At 43.3% G+C, this 9,738-nt stretch overlaps 3 protein-coding genes across 3 annotated transcripts; 2 read left to right on the top strand and 1 right to left on the bottom strand.

Moving 5' to 3' along the window:
* Positions 1 to 502: 502 nt before the first annotated feature.
* Positions 503 to 1,267, top strand: PHALS_15077 (uncharacterized protein). The gene has a single exon (XM_024718848.2). It carries the CDS (start codon positions 802 to 804, stop codon positions 1,084 to 1,086), a length of 285 nt encoding a protein of 94 aa, XP_024584206.1. The 5' UTR covers positions 503 to 801; the 3' UTR covers positions 1,087 to 1,267.
* Positions 1,268 to 2,956: 1,689 nt separating this feature from the next.
* PHALS_05169 (hypothetical protein PITG_16898) lies at positions 2,957 to 3,799 on the bottom strand (the record flags this gene model as incomplete). Its single annotated transcript, XM_024718847.1, has 4 exons — positions 2,957 to 3,051; positions 3,128 to 3,146; positions 3,580 to 3,637; positions 3,696 to 3,799. 4 exons carry the CDS (start codon positions 3,797 to 3,799, stop codon positions 2,957 to 2,959), a joined length of 276 nt encoding a protein of 91 aa, XP_024584205.1.
* A 387-nt stretch (positions 3,800 to 4,186) lies between these two features.
* On the top strand, positions 4,187 to 5,467 carry PHALS_05168 (uncharacterized protein; the record flags this gene model as incomplete). Its single annotated transcript, XM_024718846.1, has 1 exon — positions 4,187 to 5,467. The coding sequence occupies one exon, from the start codon at positions 4,187 to 4,189 to the stop codon at positions 5,465 to 5,467; it is 1,281 nt and encodes a 426-aa protein (XP_024584204.1).
* Between the last annotated feature and the right edge of the window lie 4,271 nt (positions 5,468 to 9,738).

Below are 9,738 nucleotides of genomic sequence, written 5' to 3'. Positions count from 1 at the left end.
AATTTCCTTCCGCCTTACGTGTCCTACATCAGCATTGGACGAGACGATGCTACGCCACTATCATCATGTCGACATGAATGAATTAACTAGGCGACTGGTCCGTGAGGTAAATGCTTCGGGTTCTGGCTCTTTACTACTTTATGCCTCGTATTCAGACTCAAATGACATTGAAAGAGATCGTTTTTACGCTGTGGCTTCCATCATTGGTCCTGCATCTGTCTTGAACATGTGGCATGATCTTGATATTCGCGCTGAAGCAATTATAGATGAAGTTAAAGTGAAACTTGCTAATTGCTTTTGTGGGTTTTAGTAGAGTTACGACAAAATAATTTAATTATGATAACGACAACTTTTTCATAATCATTGCAGTCGGCTACGTATTTTTAGAAACCAATCCATTGTCAGCCCATAGTGATAGTGGCGAGTCAATTGGTCTCGACTCTGTTTTTTGTTTCACCAAAGATATGTAGAGCATAATACTAAACAATCGTTTCTGCAAATATGTTAATCTCGCCACAGTAATTACCAACAAACGATCAGCTGCCGTTCCGTGTTTGCACTTTGGGTTATAGCACTCCAGAGATAATTATATCAGACCGCGATAAAACTTCATCAACTCAAAGATCGTTTTTTAAATGTGCTACATGGCACATTTAAAAATTGACAGCTATATATTCAAAGACGGATGTAAAGATAGAGCCGCTTGATCGTGTCTTCAAAGATATCGCTCGTTACTCCGACATGAATGAGGGGTTTTTCCTCGCCGTGACGAACGATTAGTGCATGCTTTCTCAGTCATGAATGTATGATTCGGAAACTAAGAAAGCCATTCAAATGTATTCTCAGCGTTATCGCTTATTTTGGGCAGTCCGAGTAAAAGCGAAACAAGATGAGTCAACACCGAGCAGAGATCATCCTGCTACTAACATTCTGCTTCATCTCAGGATGTTAAAGCTGATAAAAACTCATACAGCCGATGATCAAATTAATAAACAAGTACTGGCTCCCTCATCGGAGCCCGTTATTCTGAAAGTCGATTTCAGTTTGGCTAATGAAGACTTTGGAGCGCCTTCGATTATCCAATGACAACGAATGATGTGCACACATGATCGAACACAATGGTGTTCATGTTATCTATATTGTTATCCTCTTCAGCAAGCGGGATAAAAACATCAGCGCTCAATTTGACGCAGTGCTTAAACATGGCAACGCTTTTACCTCACTAATCATCCAATTTGTCACCATTCGTCAGAGTATCTAGCCATTGTGATATCAAGATTTATCATTACTTGTCATCGGTATTGGTAAATTATTTTCTGTGAGTTCCGATCAAACAAGACGATAAAGACGAACTGATCGTCTGAAGAAAGTAATGGCGATAGACACAGAAGTGCGATTCTTCATCATTCAGCATAAAACTTTAATTTAAATCTTCTTGTGGTGAATTTGGTATCGCTTTAAGATTTTATTTATGTTCTTCGCCGCTATGTCTCCTTATCAGACCATGTATGATTGTGTGATCCCAATTGAATTACATACATCTTTGCAACATACTTCACATCCTCTCCATTTACAGCAATTGCTTAGGCACATTCACCCTTGTACCTGCTAGAAAGATCAACTGGAACATGAGCTTCATCACTTGTTTCATCCAATTGCTATAAATTTATGGGGTAAATGTACTGCTGGCATAGATAGATATACACGCAAGAAAAAAGATTGTCGAGGAAGCACGAAGTTTGTGGTAGCTTCGGCGTTTTCGTCACAATCGGAAATTAGTTGTTAAAGCAATCATCAGATGACACTACAAATTTAAATCGATGACTGATGAATAACTACGGAACCATGAAAAGAAAGTGCAAAGCGAGCACTTTGGTGGTAAAGGACCGACCCGGTCTACCAAACTTTAAATCTTTAGCAGCGACGATTTACCGAACTTCACAAACTAAAAACCACACACAAAACACAATTTTATTACTTGATATTGAGGAGATTCTTAACTAACAAAAGTGTCCGATCGAAACAAAAAATATCATCACGGCATTTGGGATTTTTCGTTTCAATTTGAAGAGATCCTTGTTCATTTAACCTTTCAACCAAGCTGGATTGACTGATGTCCAGGAGCGTAACAAGACAATGCTGACAGCATTGCCCAAGGACTACGGCGTTTATCAATCTCTCTGAGAAAATCATAAATGTTTTGATCATTGTTCTGGCATTTTTTCATCAAGAAATTAATTGTCTAACTGTTTACATCGCTCGTTTTGAATTGGCGATCAAAAAACTAACCCAAAAAGTCACAATATTGGGTCATTTTCGGCGACTTTTCGTGTTCATAAAATTACTTTTCAAAAAATGCTCTTGGTATTTTTTGTTAAGTACATTTATGAGTGCAAGCTGTGAGGAGGAAGGCACAGCTAAAATTAAAGAGGTTCCTACGCGAACAGTTCAGAATCTCCATATTTTGTCTTGCTGTTAAAATTGGAGCAATTCTAGAGTAACGGCAGGCCGATTAGAAGAAGACAGACAAATAGCGTTCATGTCGTACTGAGGTAATTGACAAGTAGCCTGCGCTAAGGTGACAGGTAAAAAGAGGTTTGAATTTAAAGAGTATGAGAAGAAGGCGGTTTGCGGGGTGATGTTGGTTATGTAGCGTTCAGCAGCCTGCTGCTAGTCGATGTCAAAAAACATGGTAGAGCACGTTTAAGTTTAAGACTTAGATAACGCTATGCAGCAGACCGCAGATGAACGATCTTAAACTGTTAAGTGCCAAAGGAAAGCACAAAGTACAAAAGGATGGAAAGAGTGCGCCGCAAAACTTGAAGCGACCACAATTTAGGAGCAGGAAAAGAAGATGACAATGCTTTTAGTTGTGGAAAGAGGCGATATGAAGTTTACGGAGGAAATAGGAAGGACTCATTTGTTTGGTTTAAAACATTAAAGACAAAACAATATTTTACAATGTTCGCACGCTTGTGTAAAAGTCGAGTTTATAGGTAGCTTTGCCGAATGTGACAACGCCGTTAAGCACCGTGTTTGGCTCTTCATTATCTGCACGTCGACGAAAACGGAACGAGTTTTGCTCATTTCAATTCAGGTAGTCAAGAATTTAAAAGTGTGATCATACCAATTTCCTTATCAAGAAACTGCATGTGTGATGTATTTCATCAGGTCATCCTTGATAATCTCTCGGAAGGTCCATTAAAAGAACCAACGCTCTTCTCTGTGTTGATTCGATGACAAAGACTATTGCACAGGTGCATGTTGTCACCCGAGTGGCCATTGAAATTGTGATAGGAAGATGCACTTGGCGTTCTAGCTGCAAGTAGATATCAAGTTTGTACAAATGTAAAGAAATTGGCGAGGGAGTTTTCAGAATCTAATCGGCAAGAAGAGCGTAAGCTCATTTGCAAGAAGCCTGAACGGTGTTATCTATAGTCAGGATACTGCCCAGTCCAACATAGTAGTACAGAATACCAATTTGCATCGAAAAGAATTAGTAAAATTGACCTCGTAGCTCGATTTTTATAAGATACTACAACCGCCACCACCTTGACCACTTTGCTGCCATGGGTTTACCCCACCTTCATTTTCTCCAAGAAACGGATCTGCCGTGCTTTGGCAGTACCCGGCAATTCTATCAAACAACAATATAAGTTAGATGATGTTTGATTTTCTATCTAAAGCAAACTCACTTCTTAGCTGCCTCTGATGTTGTGCAAGAAGCTTCAAGGGTTTTTAGATCAGATTCAAGCCGCGCAATCTCTTCCGTTAGCTTCTTTGTCGTTGCATCTGACATGATATTGCGTGGAGAATAACTCGATCTTGCTCGACGGTTCGATGTTGAAACTGCTGTATGTTGCACATTCTTGCTCTGAAGCTCTGAGCAACTTAAAAATAACAGTCTATATTTATGTCCAAAACGTGAGAATGTCCTTTTAGAAAATCATTCTGAAAATGGGTTTGAAACCCAGCTATTTAAACTCTTAAAGACTATACAATTTTGAAACTTAGAGGGGAATTAAATACTTCAAATTTTGAACTATTTTTAAACTGCAATCATTAATATAATCATATTACGGTCCAAATGACCAGCTTGTATAAGTTAAGAATTTAAAATCTACAAATAAAAATTTAATACAATATGTTTGAATTTAATTACAATAATCACAATTTCAAAATTGACATGTCCTTAAATGAAGACGCTCGTCGTCTTGAGCTCTGCGCAGACGATCTTCGTGAGTTAGGCGCATCCATCGAGTCATGCCTTTTCCGCACTCCTTCAAAGCATGCAATATTTTCCTTACAAGCTTCTACTTCTTCATCTACGCATAGTAAACCCGTTTCGACATCACCATTGAACTCGACCCGATCGCTGTATTCACTGGTGTCTAGCACGGCTTATGCAGCCAAAAAAAATGCATCTCAGCTTCACGATACATGGCAATCAACACTGGATCGACTAGCACTGGAAACTGCTCGAAATAATGGTTCTAACGAGACTATTGAGCGCTGTGATCGCTTAAAGCGACGATTTGAAGCGCTGTCCGACACTGTTCAGCTTTATCAAGACAAAATACGTAAGACTGGTGACGAGGTGACTCTGCAGAATCAAGTCGAAAGTCAGCTGGCACAGGAGGAGACGGCCTGGGAACAGCAGATGCAGACGCGAGAGCAGCGCGTCGCTGAACTTGAAGTTGAATTGCAAGCTTTAAAGGAAGATAATGCCGTTAATGAGACCGATATGGAACCAAGTTCTCATTTAATGCAAGACGATGCAGAAGAGGAACAGGAGATGCAGTCGGAGATAGTTGAGTTACAGGAGGCTGTAGCTCTTCGCGTTGAAGAGAAAAGAGACATTGAGGCAGCAATTGACTCATTACAACGAAAGAAGGCGCGACGTCAGGCAACTAAAGCTGATCTTAAGCGAAAACAAGACAAAGAGAATGTGGAGTTCAAGCTAGATGCTGCAACTGCGGCTAGAGAACAGGTTTTGAGAGAACTTCGCGAGGAAAAAGAGACTTTAAAAGGAGAAATTATAGCTGCAGAAGAAACAGAAGAAAAACTAGAAGAAAACGTTCAAGACTTGCCAATATTAAAGGAGGAGTTGGCTAAAATCAAGAAAGAGAAAGCGGAGGTGCAGTCGCGAGTAGATTCGCTTCGATTAGAGCTTGCACGTCGTAAACGAAAGATGAGACATATGGTGGACGTTCAACTCTTAACAGCTCGAGATACGAACCCACCAACAATTCGGGAAGAGGCAGTATTGCTTCATTTGCTGTATCAACACGAAGGCGAGATGGGAGTGAACGAACTTAAGAACAAAGCGGGTATTGTGCTCAACGACCATGGCAAACCAAATGGAAATGGTCTTGTTATTCGTGCACTGTATTCGCTAGTTGCGAATGGTCTAGTACAGATAGATCGGTCGTACGGAAATGGTCTTGTCACGTCGCTTTTGGTCTAGTTGTCATCGGTTAATGTTATATACATCTCAGGTCGCATTGTGCGACGGTTCAATGGCTATATTCACGAATTTAACGTTACTTCTAAAGGTCATATGATATCTGTGTGTAACCAGTATAGCAGCCATCAACCTTCTGATTAGAGCTCGATAAGAGCGAATAGGAATGTATGGTAACAGTGTGTATCAGCTATCATAAGCATCTTAAAAAATCATTTTAAATCTTGCTCACTGTACGCGTGTTCAGTCGAACGTCAGGCGACAACCTATAGATGACTTTCGAATCCGACATGACTTCTGCTACAACAACATTTAAGACCCCCTTAACATACTAGAAACCGACTAACAGACCATATGACAATACAGCAAGCTGAACGATTTTTTGAAGGTCCACGTTGTTTAAAATGATTAATGAATGTTACGATGGTTAGAATGATAAGGTATTAATTTATTAAGCATTGAACTTCTTCGCTTCTAGAAATTTGTTGTCTACAAACATAACAATGTTGTATCGTTCTTCACGTTGAGCTATGCAGTTTGAACAATTTCATGCGAGGGTTGCATCTTTATCTATTTTTCTGATCCACACACGAATACTCTTACGTTTTTTCCTTATAAAGCCGGATGGTCATCTTCGTAATAAGCATTAATATCTTAGAAACTATGCCCAATTTCCTATTGCGCAACCAAAAAACAGTTATATTACTCTGACTTGATTTATGCCCATACGTTTTGGCTATTATGTGCATACGACAATGTTGTGATACTTGTTGTAAGACGCAATATTGTTAACTATATTTGGAGTTCTTCTTCGTCGCGGAGGATGTCACGGGATAAGTGTCATGATGTACGAAACAAAGTTCAGGTGAAGTACCACAATGAAGTATCATCATCAGTACTCGGTAAGATGTATATGATCAAATTTAGTGAACGAGAGGTTCATCGGGCAGGTGGCTGCTGGCTTCACGCTGTGCATAATATAAGGTTGAAGAAAAAAAACATATTAAGAAATCAATCTGTCTTTGATTTTTTCGGTGAATAGATCCTCTGGTCGTTAGCTTAGACGGACTATGAGAGTCAAAGCTCCTTCTGTAACGGGGTTACACGTACCCTGGTATACAGGGGTGGGTCACACAAGATGGTGTAACCATCCAAAGGTGTACATTACACAAGTCGGTAAAATTACACAATGGGAACAGTACATTTGACTATAGTAAGGTTTTGAATATTCGTGGAGGTAGCGGATTGCGATCCGCAACACTCGAACTGGTTCTAGTATTGAACATAAGGTCAGTGGCCGTAGTAAGCTTCCTCTATGCAAAGAGCCACGGCAGACCCGCTGCACTCGGTAGGATGGAGCACTTCTCCTTTTTGCCCCAGGTATGCAGTACGGCCGATGTCCCTGCTTGGCTCTGAGGACGTGCAACACCTCGCTTTCCAAGGACCCAAAGCGATAAGCGCGCACCTGAGACGTTTCCGAACTATGAAAATGCTCTGCTAGAGCACCTAGAGAAGAAGATGTCGGCGCCGACTGCGTCCATGACGCCGCCGTCAACGACGGATAACTCCGCGCTGCCAGGTCGCTCATGATGAGCGTTAAGACCTTCTAGGGTAAAAGGGGCGAGAATCCCCTGCTTTGGGTGAGAGAGGCCAAGATGTCTATGGCATCCACCATGCTCCAGAATGAGCAACAGCAAGTGACGCTAGCTATCTTCAAGCTCGGTGTTCGAGCGCGAGAATGGGCACTGACGTGCGGCAATTCGGTGGAAAGTGGTGTTCTCCTGGAGGAGCTAAAGCTGCCGTTTTTGCGAGTGTTCTCGCCGCCTAACCAGGCATTTCACGTGCGATCGCGTTTCCTTGCCGAACGACAGGGCAAGAAGGAGTTCGTGGACTTTGTTCAAGAGTTGCGTACTCTCATAATTTCATTGCCGGCTGTTGACATAGTCAACATGGTACCCGGCACCTGAAGATTGTAGACCAAAACTTACCGGTGAAGCACGGGTCTCTATTTGAGATAATTGACTACGGGAGTCCATGTTGTCGAAAGACACGATCGGCAATAAGCGTCGCAGTACCCACACCGCCGATGGTGTCCGGCACTGCCCCAAGATGAGCCATCTTACTTAGTCGGTCCACAAAGACCACCACACCCGTGTTGTCCGCCGAGTTCTTCGGCAGGCCAAACAGAAAGTCCATACTCATGAACGGTCAACTCCCGGAAGCGGCCGGTAAACTAGCCAGCGGCGCCGCCGCTTACGCAGAGGATTCACCCTTTGACACGTCTCACACGCGTGAACTTATGTGCTTGTCCATTTGTTCAGCTTGAGCCACTAGTAGTGGCCACTCACAGAGCTGTACGTCTTCTCACGATCGCGATGACCACTGGGTGGGGTGTCATGGGCCTCGTATAGGATACGGTATTTCAAATCCTCATCGTGGGGAATCACAATCCGTGGCTTTTCGTCGAATCGATGCTATAAAACGGCAACCCGTTATTCAACGAATATCGGTGTAACCGTGCGCGCAATGGCGACGACGACTTATTGTCCAAGTTTTCGGACTCTTTGCTCACGAGAGCCCGTACGAGCGTTACGCACATACTATATGCGGCACGGATCAAATCCATCACTGACGATGTCATCGTCGTGACATGAGCAAGCTCATAATCTGGTCTGCGTGACAAAAACTGAAGCATCACAGACAACACGAAAAGGAAGATCGGTGTCTGACAACGCATCAGCCAAAGCATTCTGCTTTTCTGGCTTATACTTCTCCTCAAAGTTATATTCTGCAAAGAATGAGAGCCACCTGGTCATCCTCTGCGAGAGGTGAGTTGACTGAGTCGCAGTGTGCAATGACGCATGATCTCTGTACATCGCAATCTGCTTGAGCCAAGTAGGTGCACCCTGAACTAGACAAGTGCATACTTCATCGCAAGTATTTTTTTGTCGTGGACTGGTTAGTTCCTCTCCGCAGCCTTAAGCTGGCTTGATTCGAACGCGATCATCCGATCTCGCCCCTCGACGTCTGCTTGCAGCACTGCACAGCCGATGACAAAGTCCAAAGCGTCACAGACGCCACTAAAAGAACGATCGGGGTCTGGCAACGCCAGTATTGGTGTCTTTGACCCTGTCAAAAGCCTCCCGATGCTTGGTGTCCCAACACCGTTTCGTATTCTGTTTTAGGAGATTCAACAATGGCCGTGCCATTTCCCCAAAATTCGCGCGACACTTGTGCAAGTAGTTGGTGAGGCCAAGACACTCGGCCAAGTTCTTTTGATTCTTTGGATCCGGCCAGTCCATAATAGCCTTGAGCTTTGCGGGATTCGATCGAATGCCACGCTTCCCAATGAAGCACCAAAATAGGAAATTTCTTCCGCACCGAAGATGTACATTTCGGCATTAGCATACAGCTTATTCGTGCGCATGCACTTGGGCACCGCTCACAAATGTACGATGTTGTTTTCCACATCTGTCATCCCATGGCCCGCACGACTGTGGACGAAGATGTCATCAAGGTATGTCTGTGCATACGCCCGATGGGGCCTGAATAATTGCGTCACAAGACGATTATGTTGCTGGTGCATTTGACAGCTCTTGGGACATCACCAGCCACTCCCAGAGCATCCCGCTCGAAGTACACACCGCTGTCAGCGAAATATCGCTTGCTGTCAAGAGATATGGTAATAGCCATCGGCCAGGCTGAGTGCGCTGTACTTTGTACAGCCAACCATATTGTTTTGGAGAACACCCTTTTTAAAAATCGGCGTTTCTGCCAAAATGGTGGCAGCTTTTTAGCCTATTGTAAGCATGAACGATACACCACTTTAGGATCGGCTTCCGGACACAAAACGTGGGTGTTGAATGGGGATACTTGCTCTCATGCACCATTCCTGCCTCGTGCTTTGCACAAAAAGGCGTCAATGACGTCACACTGCATCTTGGGAAGGGGCCATTGGCGTGTTGTGCAGCATTTGATTCCCGGAACCAGGTCGATCTCATGGCGCACACCTCGGTCCGGGGGTAAGATCGACGGCGGGGCTTTGAAGACGACGCCTTGAAATTCCGTTACCAAAGATTGGTACGGATCCGAGGGGTTCTTCGGTTCTTCAGGATCGACGATCCACTTCGTGCGTTCAGTACCATATTGGTGTTACCAGGACAGCTTCATCCAGAATTGACGATGAGTTAATCTCCTCGTTCGGTCGTAAAATGACGATTTCTGCCAAATCACCTGCCTTCAAGGCACCTCCAAATTCTTCAAAGGGCATCTTA

Source organism: Plasmopara halstedii, assembly GCF_900000015.1.
Source record: "Plasmopara halstedii genome assembly, contig: Scaffold_2881, whole genome shotgun sequence".
In the NCBI taxonomy this organism is placed as follows: domain Eukaryota; phylum Oomycota; class Peronosporomycetes; order Peronosporales; family Peronosporaceae; genus Plasmopara; species Plasmopara halstedii.
This window is presented reverse-complemented; position numbering and strand designations above follow the sequence as displayed.

Bases quoted from the DNA above. Each gene is read 5' to 3' on its own strand.
- PHALS_15077 (XM_024718848.2), top strand. From the start codon at position 802: ATGTATGATTCGGAAACTAAGAAAGCCATTCAAATGTATTCTCAGCGT.